The 23,631-nt window shown below is 35.1% G+C and overlaps 1 protein-coding gene across 1 annotated transcript in view; it reads left to right on the top strand.

Moving 5' to 3' along the window:
- The window catches only part of LOC115210322 (vacuolar protein sorting-associated protein 45), a 53,295-nt gene that overhangs the window by 1,912 nt on the left and 27,752 nt on the right, over positions 1-23,631 (top strand). The window contains exons 2-7 of the mRNA XM_029778848.2: positions 8,699-8,894; positions 13,560-13,639; positions 14,588-14,656; positions 16,339-16,479; positions 18,829-18,939; positions 21,058-21,192. Of these exons, the coding sequence (XP_029634708.1) occupies positions 8,699-8,894; positions 13,560-13,639; positions 14,588-14,656; positions 16,339-16,479; positions 18,829-18,939; positions 21,058-21,192 (732 nt within the window). The remainder of the gene's footprint in view (positions 1-8,698; positions 8,895-13,559; positions 13,640-14,587; positions 14,657-16,338; positions 16,480-18,828; positions 18,940-21,057; positions 21,193-23,631) is intronic.

Genomic DNA, 23,631 nt, shown 5'->3' on the forward strand with positions numbered 1-23,631 from the left:
TATATATATATAAATACATAATATATATATATATGTATATATATTTGCCATAATATACATCTGGAAGGACTTGTCCCAAACTTTGGCATCAAAAGTTACACAAATACTAGAACTGGGTGCCACTGCATAGTGCCAAGGACTCCAAATTTGCCATTAAGATGTTGGACAAAATACTGCAATAGCCTGGGCTTCAGAGGTCCACAGCTCTTCAATATCTTCCTGAAGGACCTGAGAGACTTGCATGGGGTGGATGCAAATGTTTTCAAAAGAAAGCTGGACCTCTTACTGTCAAGTGTTCCAGATGAACCAACTTCGCAGCAGGAGGTGCAAATGAAGGCAGGTGCATCAAACTCTCTCATGCACCAAATGTCAATTCCTAAAAAGCATTCGTGAAGTAAAATTATGTAGCAACACCAAATCACAGTGCCCCAGCATGGCCACAGCCTATCAGCTGAAACTAGGTGAAGTAAAAATAAATAAAAAAAATATTATATGTGTCTGTATATATATGTATATACATATCTGTATCCATCCCATCCCACCCCCACCCCACCCCATGTCTTGCACCCACTCCCACATACCCCACCTTTTCCCCACCCTCAGCCTAACCCGCACCCCAAGCATGCTTTCCCCACTCTCGCCTCCCCACATCCCAATACCACCACACCACAACACATACGACCACATGATACACCACTATACCACACAACACCACATCACATCACCCCGCACACACTAACACTGACCACTTCCCAGCCCCACACCTACACATGCACACGTCAAGGTCACCAGCCCTCTTCCACATGCACATGCATGCTCTCGTCTTGGGATCAGCACCACTTTATTATCTCCCCTTCTTCCTAGCTCTCCTGTTTGACCCCTCTGTCTGGCATTCACCATGATAGATCGCTAGCCACTACACATTCTTTATTTTCTCTCCTTGTTTCTTTCTGTGTTCCTTTCTGTGGAAGAGCGTAGGCTCAAAACTTTAGACTTTTTCACTTCCTGAGCATTAAACTAATACATCTGTTTGTTGTCTACACCACCTATCTTCGTCTTTTGTTTTTTTTTTGTGAATTCTCCCTATAAATATATATGTGTGTGTTTGTATGTATATACATATATGTATGTTTACATGTTTATATGTATATATATATGTTTACATGTGTATATATATATATATAATATGTACATATATATGTTTGTCTATATATATATATATATCTATATATAGAAATTCAGGGTGAGTACTTGATAATTGTAAGCACCTGTATATACCGTTTGGTGGTGTAGGTGGTGGAGTAAATTAATCAAAATAAAAACATGATGCCAAGGATTCAGCGGTACATATGTTTCGGGCCTTTATTAGACGGACTTATAACAATGCATAATGTGTGTCTATGGCCTTCTTCAGCCGCGCACAATTACTACCTAAAGGACATGTATTACATCAAAAATTCTACGTTGGGGATGCAAATCCTCTCATTCGCGTACGACATAATGCGGCAACAGCATAAAAATGAAGCGTCCATCTCGTCCTTCTCTCACATTGAGAGATTTAAAAATCACCATAGTTTCCAAACACATAAAATAATAATACAAATACATAAAATCAAAGAAAGTAAAAGTATATAATTGGATAAAATACAAATAGAATGGCCGGCCTATCAAAAAGTTAAATATAAACGACTATATATTCAAAAACTATCAAAATACCTAATAGACAAATATAAAATAAGTAAAGGTAAAAAATAAAATAAAATAAATGTCCACCGACCAAAGAAGTTTTATCAGATGATTAAAATATTTTTTAAAAATAAAATTAAAATTTTTTAAAATAATATTTGAAAAAATATTTGTAAAAAGTCTTTTGTTTCCCTCATGCAAGTACGTCCAAAGTTCATAAGTAAACAGACTTCCACAGGACAAATTCACATTCAGCTTGAAAAATTTTTTTACTCCCCTCACACAAGTATGTCCAAAAGTTCATAATAAGCAGACTTCACAGGTCAAATTTCACTTTGACATATATTTATGGCCATTCCAGGACCTCACCACCACAGTTTATTTACACTAAAGTGCAATACGGTGATGACTCACTCATGAGGATAGACAGGATAAAATTATATATGTCCGGGTTCCAGTTAGTAATTTTCCTTATGACATAAATACACTATTGGATTCAAATCCAATAGTGTATTTATGTCATAAGGAAAATTACCAACTGGAACCCGGACATAAATATATACCGCTCTGGATCCTAATGTAAGCATTATTAATAATATTATGAATGATAATAATGATAACATTAATGATATTGACAACGATAATGATGCTAACTTTAATGACACTTTAGAAATTAGTATGAAGCAATATAATGTACTATTGACTATGTATATTTGCATCTAGGTACTAATTTGTGTATGTTTATTATCACAATATTGAGTCGAAAAACTGAGACATTGGATGTAGAACACATATATATGTTTACTAATTTATATTATTTACTTATATCATTATGTATATGTATATTTTTATATGTATAAGAGTGTGAGTATATGCACTCATATGTATATGTTGTATTATGGGTATGCACCCACACCCATGTGGGTATATATGTAGACTGATTTATATTACATAATCTCCGAAGAGGCCTTATGATATTTTTGTAAATGTCTCATTTATATCTATATATTGACCTACCATAAAGGGCTAATATTGGTAAAATGAGACATACTTATCTACATGGCTGAAACAGCTGTAAGATGTAACCTATACTTATATTTATATTTACTTATATTTATATTCTCTTTTATATATATTCTACTTATTATACAACATTACTTTTTTATGTACACTTTTTTATGTACATTCCTTTATGTACACTGATTTGTTCTGCTTTTTATATCTAACCTTACAGTCTCTTATGTGGTGGTTTAATAAAGTATGTGATTGAGTATTATCTGGTAATTGATATTTGATTTAGATGTATTTCTTCATTTTCTTATCTTGTATTAGTAATTTGTGGTAAATCATTTTACCTTTGCCCATATAATACAGTAAATGAATTGATTACATCGCAATCATTAACATTTATGTATTAACTTTGTTGGATACTTCACTAGCAGTATATTGGATATATGTTATCCCATGGAGGGTTGCATTTACAACCCCTATCTCAATTTGTATATATATATATATATATTTTTATATATAGATATGTATATATATGTATATAGGTGAGAAAGTTGGTGTGTGAAAGCACGTGGTTGGACGTATAAAAAATAGAAAAGAGTGAAAAAAACTACAGAAGGCTTGTTTTATAAGGTTAAAGAATATATTTAAGTCATTATGTTAGAAAAATGTTATAAAATTTTGTGTATAGTAACATAGTTTTTGGAGAAATAACCAGTTTCGTGTAAACTTTTCAAATTTCTTTACCTACATCGTGTCATGTCTTCGTTATGTAGTGCAAAGAAGAGTTCCAGGCAGGGAGTGGTAATCAGGGATTTCTTCCGGTATAAGGGAGATAATCGCCTTATATTTTTTTCTTTTTTTCAATGAGATGAGTTTCTTTGTATAAGAATGTTAGGAAGGTTAAGTTGAGGCTTATATTTTTCAATCTGATCTAGCAGAGTTTCTACAGCTTGATGCCCTTCCTAATGCCAACCACTCCAAGAGTGTAGTGGGTGCTTTTACATGCCACCAGCACGAGGGCCAGTTAGGTGGTACTGGCAACAGCCATGCTCAAATGGTGCCTTTTATATGCCACCTGCACAGGAGCCAGTCCAGCGGCACTGGCAACAATCTTGCTCGAATGTTTTTTTCACGTGCCACCAGCACAGGTGCTAGTAAGGCGACGCAGGTAACAATCATGCTCGAATGGTGTTTTTAACGTGCCATTGGCACGAAGGCCAGCTTGTTGCTCTGGCAATGATCTCACTTGTTTGGTACTCTTAGCACTCCTCTAGCAACCGATGACAGTCACCAAGTTTGATTTTGATTTCACTTGCCTCAACAGGTCTTCTCAATCGAGTTTGATTTCGATTTCACTTGCCTCAACTGGTCTTTGCAAGAAGAGTTTAGTGTCCAGTGAAGGAAAGGTGCGCATAAGTGGACTGGTTACACCCCTGGCATAGGCCACAAGGTTATGGTCTCACTTGCTCTAGCCTAGAAGATTATGGTCTCACTTGCACTTGCCAAGTCTTCTCAAGCATAGCATATTTCCAGAGGTCCTAGTCACTAGTCATTGCCTCGGTGAGTCCCAATGTTTGAAGGTCATGCTTCACCACCTCATCCCAGGTCTTCCTGGGTCTACCTCTTCCACAGGTTCCCTCAACTGCTAGGGTGTGGCACTTTTTCACACAGCTATCCACATCCATTCTTGCCACATGACCATACCAGCACAGTCGTCTCTCTTGCACACCACATCTGATGCTTCTTAGGTCCAACCTTTCTCTCAAAGCACTAACACTCTGTCGAGTATGCACACTGACATTACACATCCATCGGAGCATGCTGGCTTCATTCCTTGCGAGCTTACACATGTCCTCAGCAGTCACAGCCCATGTTTCACTGCCATGTAGCATGGCTGTTCGTACACATATGTCGTAAAGTCTACCTTTTACTCTGAGTAAGAGGCCTTTGTCACCAGTAGAAGTAAGAGCTCTCTGAACTTAGCCCAGGCTATTCTTATTCTAGCAGCTACACTTTCAGTGCACCCTCCCCTGCTTATATATATATAAATTAGAGAAGGACCACCTTTTATCAATTCAACAATGAAATAACAATGATAAAATCAAAATTATACCATATAGAAAAAATTTAATATACGATAAAACATATACCACAGGACAAGAGGCTAGACTGCTAGCCCTCTTTTTGCATTTGACTGTGGTCACTGCTACATCGATATTCTTCCCTATGTTCGTGAAAGTTTTGTATCTCTACTGTAAGGCTTCATTTCCTCACACGCCAGCTGAATTCAATACGTCTCCAGTCAAAAGACACCTGTTGTTATATCCTGTTATTATTATCTTTATTGTATTTTTGTATTTATATTCGTGTAACATCGTCTGTTTTTCTGTCCTTGTTTTTGTATACATTCGATGCTTTTTTCCAAAGAATCTAATGCTCTTAGCTTAGTTTTTCCTTGGGGCTGGCCAGATTGGAGCAATCTCAAGATTAATGAGCAGAAATTGTGAGGATTATCCGGTTCTTGACTGAGGATAAAAAGCTTCAAATGACCCATCCTTGTTTTTTTTTGTATCGTCTATCCGGATGTTTTGTTGTCCCTTTTTGTATCACCTAGTTGTCTGGATGTTTTGCGTTCTTGTCCCATTTTGTATTTTATATTATATATATATATATATATAGCGGCGTACTTATACTTTGTTCTCTTATATAAATATATATACACACGCACATATATATATATATATATATATATATATATATATATATATACTGAATCTTAAACTTGTTCCATTTACCAAAAGGTTTGCAAGGGACCAGCAGGCCTCAAGAGACACATGGATGTCCCATAGAACATGATTATCACTTTATTTTACTGAACCCTCTTGACTAGAGAATCCATTGCGTGCACACACATACACACACGCACACATATATACAATCGTCACTAAAAGTGACTAAGGGTGCAAGTCAGCACCAGCATTCCTCAAATAAGTCAAAATAACTGATGCCAATCTGACACCCTTGCTCGATGTAGGAAGGCTATCTCCCTTGTCAGTGATTAGAAAGTGCTCTGTCAAACAGAAAATGTTCTGTTCATGGCTAAGTGTTGTTTTGACTCTTATTTCTAGCAATGCTCTGTGCTGACTTGCACCCTTAGTCACTTTTATTCAAAAGTAAACAGACACCACTCATTAAACCATTTTAATGTTTTAAGCACAAGGCATCTCTACTAAATACCCGATTATATATTTGAATGCATCAAATGACATTACTTTGTTTCTGAGAATAAATCACCCAGATGATGGTGTCTATTTACGTTGGAGATGTCTGCATATCATCATCACCATCATTTAATGTCCGTTTTCCATGTTGTCATAGGTTAAACAGTTTGACTAGAACTGGTAAGCTGGAGAGCTGTACAAGGCACCAGTCTGATTTGGCTTGGTTTCTACAGCTGGATGCCCTTCTTAATGCCAACCACTCCAAGACCATCTTCCTTTTCCTGCTCGGATGTCTAAACAACTGGACGTTTTTTCTCTCTCTCTTCTATCTTTTCTCTTTTCAAAAAAATGTCTCTCCCAGCATTCACTCCTTTCATTCTGGTCTAATGACCCTTCATGTCTGTTTTCATTCAGTTTCTTTGTATATCTCCATTGTTTTAGAATTTATGTGAGCTACTGTCTTTGAAGACTCATATCGTCATTTGATTGCTCGAAATGAAGAGTAGATAGACAGCTGGTGACTGATGAAGGAACCTTTTTCTGTGTTAATTTGTCCTGTTTTCCATTTTTCTCTTGTTGTTTACATATTTCACTCACTTTTGTCTTGTAATTACTGTCCCCATCTTGTATCTATTTCTCATGTGTGTTATTTGCACCGTTGGTGACATCCTGTACCCATATATGCATGTATATGTATGTATGTATATATATATGTGGAAGCACTCCGTCGGTTACAACGATGAGGGTTCCAGTTGATCCGAATCAACGGAACAGCCTGCTCGTGAAATTAACGTGTAAGTGGCTGAGCACTCCACAGACACGTGCACCCTTAATGTAGTTCTCGGGGATATTCAGCGTGACACAGAGAGTGACAAGGCCGGCCCCTTGAAATACAGGTACAACAGAAACAGGAAGTAAGAGTGAGAGAAAGTTGTGGTGAAAGAGTACAGCAGGGATCACCACCACCCCCTGCCGGAGCCTCGTGGAGCTTTTAGGTGTTTTCGCTCAATAAACACTCACAATGCCCGGTCTTGGAATCGAAACCGCGAGTCCGCTGCCCTAATCACTGGGCCATTGCGCCTCCACTATATATATATATATATATATATTATATATATATAATATATATATATATTATTTATTTACACACACACATATTATCAACTGCATATACTCAGTGTATGGGTTTTGTTTGTTTATTGCTTTGCTACAGTATAGCACTTTGGGGGAGTTGTCTCCAAACTACTCTGCCACAGCAAAGTGGTGAATAAGCGAAACACATACATTGAGTAAGTATGGTCAGTAATGTTTACAACATTAGCACTACTTATAATTCGTAACTGAATTTAATCTTACATATGCATCACAGTGGCATAGCAGCAAATGGTTCTTACACTATTTGTATAAAGTCATAGACTGGCAATTCAGTTCACCCCTGGTTCGATTCAGGCATCTGATGTTGATAAGCCACAAAAATGGTGAAATATCAGCATCCATCACTCCTGAATGGGACTGGGTGCATGTTGTTTCACCTGTCTATGACTTTCAGGTGTTTTAACACCCAGTGCTATGACGGAGTCATCCCCAAAATGCTGTTCTGCAGCAAACCAGCAAACAAAAAAAATACATGGAGTATCAATAATGCTTACAACACAAGCACTACTTATAATTTGTAATATATATATATATATATATATATATATATATATATATTATAGCAAATACATGGAGCAGTGTTGTGGAATATACAAGGTTTTAGATCAATTTAAAAATGCCTGGGACATATCTAACCTGTGAAAAGGCCATTTTCACCGAGGTTTACCATGGAGAAAATTCTCACTTTAGGCAACAAGTTTTCAAACACAAGCAGTCCATTTCACAGCACACCTTGTGGACTGATGAATGTATTTCAAGCTTCTTAGCTATTGTTAGCACTGGTCACAAAGTGGGGGTAACCCTGAAATGATTTTAGAAGTCCTGGTCTTCCCTATTCGCAGACTAGAGAATGGGAAAAGTGTACACAGGCTGACCCATTTTGGCCACAGCTGAAATCATACAAGTGGAAGCAACTCTTTTTTACCCTCTCATTTATATTTAAGAGATGAGGAATTATGTACATTATTTACATTATTTACTATGCTGTATGCCCACGGACATATGGCATAGTGGTTAAGAGAACAGGCTACTAACCTCAAGATTCCAAGTTCGATTCCAGGCAGTGACCTGAATAATAATAATAATAATAATAATAATAATGATAATAACATGGAAAAATACCATAGGAATGAGAACCCAGGTTTGAAATTTCCCCAAGACACCTGATGAAAGCTGGAGGGTATATCAGCCGAAACATTGTGTTAACAACAAACAAGATGAGGACAAATATCCGTCAAATGTAAATAATGTTTTTTTTTTTGTTTTGGTTGTTTTTATCACTACCAAACTGACTGAGACTATTTATTTACCTCCATCAGTCAAGAAGCTGTATGCTTCCAGCCTGCAGGTCTGATAGTTGTTTGTATTGTCTAGTGCTATATAGAAAAAGTTGAAGGGTGCTTTTAACTTCTAACCAAAAACGTTTTTCAATCCAGTATTTGCTTGCTGTTATTAATAGCTTTAAGGAATGTTCCTCAAGAATTAATATTCCCTAAATGAGTCTCTCTCTCTCTCTCTCACACACACATACACACACAAACAAACATATATGTGTTCATGTATATACAGCTTATAACTAATTGTTTTATTCCATTTGAATCTATTTTTCTCTTTTTCCATGTTAGACACCAATTGTGAGTATGGTTTTTGCCCAATCTGAGATTTTACAAAAGGAAGTCTATTTATTTGAACGCATTGACGCCTCTTCCAGAGAAACTATGAAACACCTGAAATGCATTTGTTTTCTACGACCAACTAAAGAAAATGTCCAGCAACTTTCCCAAGAACTACATCTCCCCAAATATGGTTTATATTATATTTGTAAGTTGTCTTCTTATTGTTTGTTCTGAATTTTTAACATTAGTTGAATCAATTATCATTTTATCATTTTAAAGCAAAAACCGGGAATTTTGACACCAATTTTAGAGTGTTTACACATTTATATTCTTTCACTGAGTCAGTTGGATCAACTGTTTGATGTCTTTTTCTTGGATATATATATATATATATATATATATATATTTATGTATGTATATATATATATTTATGTATGTATATATACATGATCCAAGACTTAGGTTCATGCAGATATACAAGAATATACATTTAATGACAATCAGAGATGGAATTGATCACGACAGTGTGTTGATATAAATATTGGTTTCAAATTTTGGCACAAGAGCCAGTAACTTTGGTGGAGCGGAGTAAGTCAATTACATCAACCCCAATGCTCAAATAGTATTTATTTTATTGACCCCAAAAGGATGAAAGGCAAAGTCAACCTCAGCAGAATTTGAACTCAGAATGTAAGGATGGACGAAATGCCACTAAGCATTTTGCCCAGCATGCTAATGATTCTGCCAACTCACTGCTTTCATGTTGTTATAAATATTGTGTTGGGAAGAAGCTTGCTTCTCAGCCACATGATATCAGATTCATTCATGGTTTCAGCCTTGGTCCATCAAACTATTGTGAGTGGATTTCGTAGATAGAATCTGAAAGAACGACACACACACACACACACGTATGTGTGTATATGTGTTTGTGTGTTCATGGTCTTGACATCATGTGACAGTTGTAAACAGGCATCACTATCATATAAGCAGTGTCATTTGTTTCCAATCTTCTGTGGAAACACATTCAGCTATAGGAAAATGCTACTTTGTTTGAAATCAGGTTGGACAGGAAAGGCATCAAGCCATAAAAAATCTGCCTCAACAAATTCTATCTGACCCATTTAAGTATGGAATAATACACATGAAAGCAATGGCAATGATGACACTCTACAACTGAAATTGTTTGGAAAATTATAATCTTAATAGCAACAATTAATTTTAGGTTTTTAATAAAGCAGGAGATTATAAATTATAATATACCTACTGTTATATTTTACATTTTTATGTTGTATAAACAAGACTCAATCAGTTGGTGACTTCACTTTGAGCTTCAGTACTGGACTAACTTCTCATCAACAGGAGAAGACTCTTAAAAGAAATACGGAACTGTGTGTATGTATAGCAGTGAAATATTCCTACTCATATTATGTATTTACATCTAGGTGAATAGGACTAGCAAGTGCAAGTGTTAGCCATGGAGGCAGTCAAGTGCTATTGATGACATGAATCAGCTAAATTTTTGTCACATGTCAGTCATTGTATTGACTTGGCCAACTGCAGCTTTGCTGTGAATATTGATTTATTGAATATATCTGGATATATAAAAAAAACCCAACTTAGCCATTGTTTTATATATTTTATATCTACTCAGAAAATAAAACTTAAGTGATTTTTTTTTCCCGCTTTCATAGATGTTCCAATGTTCATGGTCAGTTCTTTTAGCTTGTGCTCTTTACAGTAGTTTCATATTAACTTGACTTTGAACTGCAGCACCTATTTTTGATAGTGGGACTGGGCCACGGACAACTTGATGTCTAGGCCAGAGACAGTATTGATGACAGTAAATGCATTACTGGTCTTTTGACTTGTTGTCCTGTATCATATTAACTCAACCATCTGCAGAATGGCTAATATTGTCAACATCAAAATCTCTTCAAAAGTGACAATGCTTGATGTGTGTGTGTGTGTATGTGTGTAGGAATCCCTTTAGAACCATAGTCTTGCATGTTGCTAGATAACTTCACTAATGTTAGTGCCGTAGAAAAAACACCCAGTACATGTTGTAAAGAGATTGGCTTTAAGAAGGGCATCCAGCCATAAACACTATGGCAAAGCAGATGTTGGGGTACTGCGAGGTGGTCCAACTTGTTAGATCTTGTTGAGCCATCCGACCCAAGCTGGCATGAAAAATGGGTATTAAATGATGATGATATATGCATATAATGAAGATGTATACATGATGATGGTGATGTATAGATATTATATATATATGTGTGTGTGTGTATATACACCATCTGTCTCCTTATTTTAACTCATCAATAATAATTCTCTTACATCTTACCAAGCATTGGCTATTCATTGATTTTTACAATGTAGTCCTGACAATCAACCACATCCATCACTGTTGTTTGACACAAATTATAAATGTTTTAGTAGTCTATGAATTATCAATCTGATATGATGTGCTTGTGTTAAAAAAATAAAACAATTATGAAAGTTATTTTAATTTTAGAGCAAGATAAAATGTTAGTAATACCTCAGCTTGGAACTTAGATGAAAAAAAAAACATTACTTTGCTTGCTTTTACTTAACGCATCTCAGAAAGGCATGAACATTACAATATTTCATTTCAAATTTCATGTCTGTATATGACATGAAACTTGAAGGTTTTATGTCTGTATGTGATGGACTTAATCATTACTATCATTTATAGGACAGTGCAAATGACTAAGAATGTAAAATAAGGAGCCATTCCTTAACATCTTTAATTTATTAAATTCCTTTGGGGAATGTACTGTTAGAGACTAAATAACTCTCCTTCCACCCATCTTGGGGTAGAGTCCTTAGGCAGCTCCTCCATAGAGTCCTATCAGAAACAATCACTATAGATATTGTCCAGCCATCTCATTCTTGGGCTACTCTAGGTCACCTTCACAGGCCAAATATAGATACCAGCTTGGTGCCTGGCATGACTAAGACACCGAAAACTGTGATATGAAAGGGTGTCAAAAAAACCAATCATATTGTACTGCCAATTGTATGAGTTAAAAAGGGATGTACTTGGACCTTAGTTAGAAGAGTTTTTTCAAAAATATATTGCACTCTCCACCCAAAACTGGTGCAACCAGCTATAAGTTTGCAGCTTGTACTGAGAGGCATGGGGTGGGAGCACAAAGGAAGCTAAACAGCTAAGTAGATACAATATCTGATGCCTGAACCTTGTGTAATGAGTTCATATCCAAATACAGGTATTTTGTGTCTCTTAGAAATTCTCCATGTGTACAATTGGCTTAGTTACTAGAATACTAAGCAACTACCATTGTTCCATATCTCTGGACAAAATACCTATTTCTAAATGGCCAAGTGCACCTAACTGTAAGTAATAACTGCAGAGTTTTATAGTTTGTTACTAAGTAGTGTCAGTACTAAACATTGGTGTTTGAATATTGGTTTCAAATTTTGGCACAATGCCAGCAATTTCAGGAGAAGAGTGAATCAACTATACCAACCCTAGTGCTCAATTAGTACTTATTTTATTGAACCCAAAAGGATGAAAGGCAAAGTCAACCTTGGTGAAATTTGTACTCAGAACATTAAAATGGACAAAATGCCATTGAGTATTTTGGCCAGCATGCTAACAGTTCTGCCAGCTTACTGACTTAAGAGTGTTTGAATACTGAAAATTAGCAAAATTGCCTATATGATACTGATTCTCATTTACAACTATTGTGTTATGTCAAGATGAGACACAAACATACACATATACATAGTCTGATCAATAAGTATCCGGACTGTTGCCACAGTAACGAAGCTAAAGCATGCAGAGTAAAGCCACTTGGCACACTTTGATCTTGAACTCTGCTGTACTTGTGCACAACGTTTTAATGGTCTAGCTCACTTGCGCTGTTTACAGCAGTGCTTGGAAGAAAGGTATGTAGTGTGTGATCGTCACATTGACCATAACAGAGAAAGTTAAGCAGAGAATCTGCATCAAATTTTACCAAAAGCTTGGCGATACCTGCTCAGAGGCATATGCAAAGTTTTCAAACAGTTTCATCGTTCTGGACACAATCAAAGATGTCTTGTGCAAATGAAACCTGAGTGTCTTTTTGGTCAGTTGAAAGCAGTTTTGGTACAAACTTGGCAGACATGCGTCTCATACCCAAATCTTCAGTAATAATGGACTGAACTGAACCGTAACTAATCTGAACATCGACGATTTTGTCCTCACAGCTGCATGCACATTTGTGATGTTTTTCTCAGTTCTGCTGGTTGTGGGTCTCCCAGAACATTCAACACTATCGAAATTTTTTTGGTCATTTGGAAATATCTGATCCATTCGTATACTTGTGTGTGGCTGATACACTCCTCTGCATATCCTTTCTGCAACTTTGCATAGGCCTCTGAGTAGGTATCGCCATGACAACTTTCTCTGTCATGGTTAATGTGACGATCACATGCTACACACCTTCCTTCCAAGCACTGCTACAAACAGCAGAAGTGAGCTAGAATGTTAAAACTTTGTGTACAAGTACAGCAGAGTTCAAGGTCAATCTTTGCCAAGCAGCTTTACTCTGCATGCTTTAGCTTTGTTACTAAGGCAACAGTCCGGATACTTATTGATCAGACCTTGTACATACACATATGACAGGTTTCTTTTAGTGTCCATCTACCAAATTCAGTGACTAAGTTTTTAGTGAGTTGGGGGCCATAGTAGAAGTCACTTGCTTAATGTGCCATACAATGGGACTGAACCTGAAACCATATGGTTGAGATGCAAGCTTCTTAACCACACCTGTGCTTGTATGATTGTATATTTTCATTCATTCATTACTGTTGCACTCTTCTAATCAGTTTTACCTTCGTTTAGATTTCAGCAATGTAATCAGTAAGCAGGATGTGAAAGTCTTAGCAGAAGCCGATGATCATGAAGTTGTTCGTGAAGTGCAGGTCAGTTCTTTCTTTATTTATTTATTTTTTGCTTTGTTTATTTTTGTGAAACGTTTTTAGACAAATGTTATCCATGCACACATCTGTTTATTTATCCATCCTTGCATACATTCATGGACACACACAGACACACATGCATGCACACACATTGACTCACTTGTAAGAAATTAAATCTCCCTCAAGTCAAATTCTACCAACTTTAAAACATAGGATAATATTCAATGTGTAAGCTTCAACAAGACCACACTGCTATATCTCCTTCATGTTACTTCTTACTGACTTGAAAAAAAATGGAAGGGTGTATTAGATAACATAGGCTTAGATACATTATGCTAGTAAAAAACAAAAGACAGGATATTGTGCTGTTTGAGCAATGAAAGATGTGGGAAATAATAGACCCCTTACATGAAAAACAACTAAGGGCTAGCAGCAGAAAGGAAATCCTGCTGAAAAACAATGCCTCAGTAATATTTTCATCTAATATGCTAGCATGATAAAATGAGCATAAAGCAAACAAGATAGGAGTGCTTAGTCAGGAAAATGTTGAAAATCATTGTTATAATGTATACCTAACCATTCGCTACACTTTTACCTATCTCTGAATAACTACCCTAACTATATCATTCAATCAAATAATGATATTCATTAATGATAGAAACCAAAGAATTAAGATATGTTACGTTACTGTGAAGAGAGGAAAGCATTCAATGTTTTGTGCAGAGTTTTCATGATACAAGATATTTCTTTTCCTCAGGATACATAAGTTTCACAAAAATTTCAAATAAAATGGTGATGATTATAGTGTATATTTAGATCATTATCCTTTTGAAAATATTATTCATACATACAAATATATATATATATATATATATATATATATATATATATATATATATATATATATATATATATAATGTCAGCTAATTGGGGATTTTTGTCTTCTTTCAGGAATTTTATGGCGATTATATTGCTGTGAATCCACATCTATTTTCTCTAAACATTGTAGGATGTTGTCAGGTAAGATGCACAACCAAGCTATATTCAGCCATGATTGTATTGTGATGAACAAACCATCTGCATTGTATATACATATGTATGTGTGTGTATGATATATATATATATAAATATACTATATAGTCTTTGACTATCTTTTCTTTCTCGCTGGACCGCTGGTAGCGGAGAATTTTTTGCTGCCCTTATATTTATTAATATATATATATATATATATATATATATATCATATCAAAAGGGAAATGGAATTTAATTAAATTTAAAATATTCAATCAAAATTTACATTTCCAGTGGTCTAACGTGCAAAAAATTTGTCAAAAAGACTATATATTAATTATACGATAGTGTAAAATTATACACGTAAGGAATCTACACCTAGGGTGAAGATTCAGCGCATTAGAGAGCCACAAAAATAATGGATAAGATTCGACAGGAACAAAAATTTGAATATATATATATATATATATATATATATATATGAATATCATTATATTTTCTTATAATAGAGAATATATTACTCAATACTTGTGTAAAACGTGGAGGTACATGGCCTAGTGGTTAGAGCAGTGGACTCGCAGTTGAGGGATCGCGAGTTTGAATCTCAGATCAGGCGATGTGTGTGTTTATGAGCGAAACACCTAAGCTCCATGCGGCTCCGGCAGAAGGTAATGGCGAACTTCTGCTGCTGACTCTTTCTCCACAACTTTCTCTCACTCTTTCCTCCTGCATCTTGCGGCTCACCTATGATGGACCGGCGTCCTTTCTAGGTGGGGAACCTATATGCCAAAGAAACCAGGAAACTAGCCCTTATGAGCCAGGCATGGCTCGAGAAGGAACAAACAATACTTGTGTAAAGCTTAATAATTTGGTCTAATTTTTCCATAAGGCCAGCAATTGAGGAAAAGAGATAGTCAATTACATTGCCCCTAGTGGTCAACTGATACTATTTTGTCAACCCTGAAAGGTTGAAAGGCAAAGTTGACATTAGCAGCATTTGAACTCAGAACACAATGAATTTGTCATTATGCATTATTCATTTTGTTTGGCATGGTAATGATTCTGTCAGCTTGTCACTCTTAATTCATGGCAGTTACTATGGAGAAAAAGTTCTTATATGGTAAAAAGGTGTGAAAACACCATATCTGTCCAGTGCCCCCCCCCCCATCAGATTCCTTGACACATTTCTAGCTCTTTGGCTGTTATCAATGGGAAATACTAAAGAGAGGTAACTCTAGACTTTGGAAGTTGAAATATGTCACAAATATATTTTAATTAACCTAAAGTTTGCCTATGCCTACACACTGCTTTACACTGATACTGCTGAATATTAATTGAATATTAATTTTAATATATGTGTATTCCTGTTGATCATCTTGATATATATATATATATATATATATTAATGTAATTAGGATAAAATCATTATTTAATGATTTATTAGTGACCAGCATACTAAAAATACCATAATGGTTATTTTATATTAAAATTATAATAAGGGTGTTGAATGATTACAACACCAGTCTGCTAGAAATAGACCCCAAATGGTCTATGAACCACTTAGATTATTACTCCACTACACAAGGTTTTATATATATATACTTTGTATGGAAATAACATCTTAGTATTTATTATATTTTTCATGGAGCTAATTTTAAGATGTAATTTTTTTTTTTAACCTTTGTATTCAGGGTTGCACAACATGGTTACCGAAATCCCTTTCCAGAACTGTGCAAGGTTTGACTTCAGTGCTTCTTTCTCTAAAGAAATGTCCAATGATTCGTTATCAAAACTCATCAGAAATGGCTCGGAGGTTAGCTGAAAATGTGCGGGTATGTTTTCTTTTAAATTGTGAACAAATGTGTTTAAGTGTTCATGAACATGTGGGCATGTGCATGTATCTGAATCTGAATGTACATACTTGTTTAAGGGCTTCACTTTTAAATTATGTCATGTGTTAGATATATCTCATGCTTAATTACACCTCCAAATATATTTTATACAGCTCTGAATTACTTGGCATTTCTTAACTCAACTGCTATTCTCCTCACATATCGCATGTCCATACCAATGTGAGTTAACTTTTGCACGCTGCATTTATTTTTTCCTGTACCCAAATTTTCTCTCAGCTCACATATGTTCTGTCATTCATGTATGATAACATTAATCTTCTCTTTCTTTCCGGTCTCCTCACATCTTCCACATTTGACACCCATGTTTTACTATTATGAAGCATCACTCTTTGTACTCGAGTATCAGTTTGCCCTTCACTCTTATAGAGAACCCTTTTATTGACAAAAGAGGTAACTGCTCCCTGTATTATTTTCCAACTTATTCTTAGTCAGACAACTATGCTTTCAAAACACCCACTTTCTCTGCTGACTATGCTATCTAGGTAACTGAAGCTATCAACTAATTATAGTAAGCTTTCTAATCATCAAACTTAATTTCACAGGTGCTTTTACTGAAAACTATTCCTTCACATCTACATAACAGGTCTGTTATCTCTGTCAACCTATCTATGATCCGACTACACCTCTTGTATGAAATTCTTATTTACTTCTTTTCTGCAAGTTAACCACAGCCACTTCTCTGCTAGCAGTAAAGTCCTCTCTTCATCCCTTCTAATTAAAACTTTCATATTTGCTAAGTTTATTTCAAATCCTCTTAATTCTAGGCTGGGCTGGCATGTTTGGTTTTCTAAATCTTAAACAGATTCAGCTATGAGAAGTAGATTATCAGCATACAGGATTTCCCATGGACAACTAGTCTGCAACTCCTTTATTATGGCTTGGAGAACTATGTTAAACGGCATTAACAGTTAAGAATGTATGTATGTGTGTGTGTGGTGGTGATGATGAGGATGAGCTGTGAGGGATGCCTTCTGGTACACTAAAGTCTTCACTGAACCCTTTGTTATTCCTCAAATTGTTGATAGCATTTCTGTAAATGTCTTCTTACCCAACTCATAAACCATTCATCTACACCTAGTTTTCTTAGCAACTGTCAGACTACAGAGTGTTGTACTTTGTCAAAGGGCCTCTCTAGACGGATGAATGCTACATATAATGGCTTACTCTGAGCTAAGATATGAATATAATAATCATGTATAAAGTAATTGTATTCTTATTGCTTTTATCAGACAAAATCATCATCATCACCACCACTTTTCTCCTTCTCCTCCCCATCCTCATTGTCAGTTTTATTTTGGGTGCTAAAAGTTTGTTCAGTCTACAGCACAGCAATGTCCCTTCATGTATTTTGATCTCATCTGTTCCAAATACCTTTTTCATGACGACTTTACCTTTAACATAGTTACTTTCCAGCACCAACTCAATTCACTGAAGCCTTTATGCTGTTGCTTGACTTGCTAGAAATAGCTACCAAATCTTCTTCATATATTTAGCATCTTAAAAACAAAACAGAACATATTGGACAATGTGGTTATAATTATATTAAAGTATTTTCTATTATAATTCCATTCAAATCTAGGATATTTTATTAAAATATTAAATCAAACCTAGTAAATTAGTAAATTATTTTATTGACCTCAAAAGGATAAATAGTAAAGTTAATCTCATAGGATTTGAAAGAGCTGTAACTAAATACCACAAGGATTTTGTCACATGCTCTAATGATTCTACTTTTTACTACAACAAAGTGATGCAGCACGAAATTTTGTCAGTGAACAGGTCGTGGTCTCAAAGCGCCAAAAATATTTTGACAAATTAAATTTAAATGTTGAAGTGAATCTAACGGTTTTTGTGTGTTTCTTAAATGGCTTATAAACACCTTCCATGCTGCAAAGTCAGAAAAATTATGAAGAAAATCGGTTGTATTTCTTCTCTTTTATATTTCCATGTTTTTCATGGTGACCTAAGGACTTCTTTACTTAACTATATTTCTAATGAAATACTTTGCTTTGTTTGAATTCTTCTAAAAAATAATGAAGAATTTTGTAAAATAATATTGTCATTATTAAGCTTATGTTTGAAAAATAAAAGAAAATTTGGATGGAAAATTTTAAATTCAGATCACTTAAACACAGGAAACTTGTATAATAGAACCAAGAGCTATCTCAAGAATGTTGGTATCAAATGGATTAAGTGATAGACTTCAGTAAAACATTGTCTTTCATCATTTCATATTTTGTAACTTCATTTTATGCTTTCCATTTACAGCAAGTCATCAATAAGGAAGCAGCTTTGTTTGAATTCCGAAAGACAGACATAACTCCACTGCTTCTTATTTTGGATCGACGAGATGATGCTGTGACACCGCTTTTGAATCAAGTATTATTTTTATTTTCTATTTTTTCTATATATATATATATATGATTAAGAAGCTCACTTTGCAACTGCTGAACAGCACCTTGGGCAAGTGTCGTTTATTATAGCTCTGAGCTGATAGATGTCTTGCAAGTGAATTTGACAGAAATTGTGTGGAAGCCTGTCATGTACACGTACGCGCACGTGTGTGTGTGTGTTTGTCCTTACCTTCCACAGCTTGACAACCACTACTGGTTTGTTTACATTCCTATAACTTAGCATTTTGACAAAAGAGACTGATAGAATAAATATCAGACTTAAAAAAAAACAATACTGGGGTCAATTTGTTTGACTAAGCCCTTGACTAAAGGCAGTGCCTCAGCATGGCTGTAGTCCAATGAGTGAAACTAGTAAAAAATTAAAAGATATATGTATATTTTATTTCGAAGTATACTGTAGCTGATGAGAAAAACATGCTACAAATAATGAGGTCTGTTTATTTTATAGGAATTATTTAATTTTTACATTACATTTCCATATTTTCTCTCAGTTTCGAAATTCTTCAGTTTCATTTATTCTTGTTGAAGTAAAATATTTAATGATTTGAGGAAAGCAAGACCTTGTTTGTGTTGTACTCTGATCCATGAAGAAGCTTTCACAGAGTTATGCCTGCATAGAATATTCTGCTTTATCTCAGTAACCAACCACTTTGATTACACACTGTTTATCTTGCTACCATCTGGTGGATGTTTTTTGTACATCCAGGCCTTCACCTTAGGATATTAGTCGTCTACAATTTTTTCCTATTCACATTTTTCTTGTAGACTATGCCTTGCACTCAGCATCATTATGGAATGCTATACAGTGGAGACAAGCACAGTTTGAACATGTGAATACGTAGTTTTTGTTTCATCATTTTTATGTCAAAACAAATATTTTCTGAGGAAAATCATTTGAAAGTTTTGGATGTGAACTTTCTTCTCATATAATTTTAATTAAAATCCAACAGTTACATATCATGTCAGGGTCACTCAAACATCCTGGTATTTCCATCATTTACAAAGTCCCACATGTGAGATTGACTGTTTGTGACATATAACAAAATAGGCTTTACATAAACCTGAAAAAAAAGGCAACTGCTATACCATAGTCACTATTAATTTGTGTAATTTGAAGATGATTTTAACCTCAGTTTCAAAGATATGATGTCACAAATATGGCTAATTGGGCAAGATTTCAACCATTTCACTGATCACTCAAATTGTCATATTTCCTAAAATATTCATTCAAATTTCACAAATGAGGTATCAAACGCTTTCTTTTTTGCATGTTTTTCAGGAAAAAGTACAGTAGAAATTGCATTTAAATATTATCAAAAATTCATTGTGATACCTACTTATTTAAATAAAATGCCAGCCTTATCAATCTTTAACAATCTTGGGCACATATACTTACTCCTGCCTAAATCAAAAAGAAACAAAATTTATGGGTGGGGAGCCTTAATTAAAATAGCACTAAACTCTTACAGTCTGTGTCAACCATAATAGGATTGAAACTTTAACCTCTCAAAATAACCAAGTAGCTTATGAATAATTCTATCTGTAAATCTGTACAAATACTGTCATTAAGACACTGGTACTTGTAGGTAGCTTGCAAGTAATCTGTGAGTTGAAGTGTTGTGTTAAATGATTAATCAAATCACTTAACTCTCAAATGACTTGGCTTACTTGGCCATAAGTGGGTAACCATAGGGAAGTAAAGTTTATTGCAGTTATCAGTGGGCATTCTATATTCCATGTAAGTGACAAGTGATTGTATGCTTGTATTGAGGTGTATAAATTAGAGAAGAATGAATGCTACCAGAATGATTTGCTCTTGGTAAACATGAAGACAATGTCATTAGTGCCACAAATTATATGACTCACTACTGGGAAGATATCACTTATTTTAGAAGTTTTGGCAAAATTCAGACTTAAGCATTTAAATTTCCTTTAGTCCTTAACCTGTCCTGTGTATCAAATATAAAACACAGGACATATTCCCCATGCACCATACAACAATCTTTATTTAACTCTTTATTTACTGTTGAAATATTAGCTAATGTTTATTTTTTTCTTTATCTCTTTCTTTTGTTTACTATAGTGGACCTATCAGGCAATGGTTCATGAATTACTTTCCATCAACAACAACAGAATTAATCTGTCGAGTGTACCTGGAATTTCACGTGACCTCCAAGAAGTAGTCCTTTCTGCTGAGCATGATGAATTTTACGCTAATGTAAGAGACTTTTAGCCCATAAACTGTTACCGATTTTGGTATTTCAGCTACTTAAAGCCATTATATATTTTATTTCTGTTTTTGTTTATTTAATTCTTCAAAATACTGCCCTCTGGAATGGTAACCAGTTCTAACCCCTTGTGTAATTCTTTCCTCATCAGATGAACCAATGCTTCTTTAATGTATAAATTAGTACAATGTTGCTATTATTATCAATATCATTCTTCTTCTTCTTCTTCTTCTTCTTCTTCTTCTTCTTCTTCTTTTTCTTCTTCTTCTTCTTCTTCTTCTTCTTCTCTTCTTCTTCTTCTTCTCTTCTTCTTCTTCTTCTTCTTCTTCTTCTTCTTCTTCTTCTTCTTCTTCTTCTCTTCTTCTTCTTCTTCTTCTTTCTTCTTCTTTCTTCTTCTTATTATTATTATTCAGTAGTTCTATTTTATAGCGTGCTTTCACTTCACTACCGAGCGCAGCTCTGTGTGCCTTGGGTATGTGCTGTGATTTGTTGTGATGCTCTGATGGTTATTGTATGGAAAGTGTTCTGCGTAGGATGTGTGCAGTGCCTAGTAGTGCAATTTTCTGTATGTTATATGTGTTTGTAAGTCCTGGTGTTTTTGTTATGTATTTGTCTGAATATTTTTTTATCATGCCTAATGCACCTACTATGATAGGAATTGTTTCTGTTTTCAGATTCCACATTCTAGTTACCTCTATTTCCAGGTCTTTGTATTTTGAGAGTTTCTCCATTTCTTTTAGAGACAGTTGTCATCTGCCGGTATTGATACATCAATTAGAAAGCATTTTTTTTCTTCATGATCTCTGACAACTATATCTGGTCTGTTGGGCTTAATTTCTCTATCTGTGTGTATCGGCATATCCCAGAGTATGGTTGCTTTCTCGTTTTCTGTGACCTTTTCTGGTGTGTGCCTATACCATCTTTTTCTGTTGTTATTCCATAATGTTGGCATAGCTTCCAATGTATGTAGGTTCCAACTCTGTCATGTCTGTGAATATATTCCTTCTTAGCCAGGACTGGGCAGCTAGAGATAATATGATTTATTGTTTCTTGTCCATCTCCACATATTCTGCAGTTACTTGTAATATTTCTTTTCATTACATGTTTTTGGTAATTTCTGGTGGGGAGGCTTTGGTCTTGTGCTGCAATTAAAAATCCCTCTGTTTCTGCTTTGAGTACTGAGCTTCTCAACCATTGCTGGGATTTTTCTTTGTCTATTTCTTTTGCGTTTAGTTTAGTGCAGTATTTACCATGAAGGGGTTTTTCTTGCCATCGTTTTATCATGGTTCGTTGCTGTTCTATTTTTAGTTTGGATTTCATTTGTTTTATAGCTTTTGTTGTTTCTTCATCATCTTCTTCTTCTTCTTCTTCATGTTTATTAGGTGGTATGATTTCTTGTTTGTATTTGTCAGCTTCCTTAAATACTGAGAACAGTTTTTTGTTTTGCTCGTGTTTTGCTGCTGGATCAGTTTTCCTTCCTTCTGAAGTAGATATTTTTGCAGTCCTATGGCGGTTATTTTATAGTAGTTTTCCAGCTGTATAAGGCCTCTACCACCTTCTATACGTTGTATATATAGTCTTTCTATGTCAGATTTTGGGTGATGCATCCTAGATCCTGTCAGTATTTTTCTTGTTTTCCTATCTATTTTGGACAGTTCATTTCGTGTCAGTTAAGGATATTGTAGCTGTAACTTATAACTGGGACAGCTAAAGTGTTGATACCTATTATCTTGTTTTTAGCATTGAGCTCTGTTTTAGTATTGATCTAACTCGTCTATAATATTCTTTTTTTATTTTCTCTTTCATTTGTGTGTGTTGTGTCTTATCTAGTTCATGGATTCCTAAGTATTTGTAAGTTTGGCTTTGGTCTAATTCTTTTATTTCATTGGTTTTATCTAGTGTGATGTTGTTACTCTTAACTAGTTTTCCTCTTTTCATGGTTACTTTGGCGCATTTTTCTAATCCAAATTTCATATCTATTTCTTTGGTAAATCCATGAACTGTCTTTAATAGTGTTTCCAGCTGTTTGTCATTTGCAGCGTATAGTTTTAGGTCATCCATATATAAAAGGTGGCTGATCGTGTTGCCATAACATTTATATCCGCATCCAGTTCTATTTAGCATATCAGATAGAGGTGACAGTGCCAAGCAGAAAAGGAGTGGAGAGAGCGTGTCTCCCTGGAATATTCCTCTTCTAATGGGGATGTCTTTGGTTTTCATGAGTCCCTCTTTTGTTTGGAGGTGTAGGACTGTTTGCCATTTATTCATAGAGTGCTCTATGAATTTTATGATTGTTGGTGCTACTTTGTTAATGGCTAGTGTTTCGAGGATCCATGTGTGGGGGATGCTATCAAACGCCTTTTTGTAGTCAATCCAGGCCATACTGAGGCCTTTCTTCTTTCTGTGGCTGTCTTCAGTTACGGCTTTAT

Source organism: Octopus sinensis, linkage group LG4 (assembly GCF_006345805.1).
Source record: "Octopus sinensis linkage group LG4, ASM634580v1, whole genome shotgun sequence".
Classification (NCBI taxonomy): domain Eukaryota; kingdom Metazoa; phylum Mollusca; class Cephalopoda; order Octopoda; family Octopodidae; genus Octopus; species Octopus sinensis.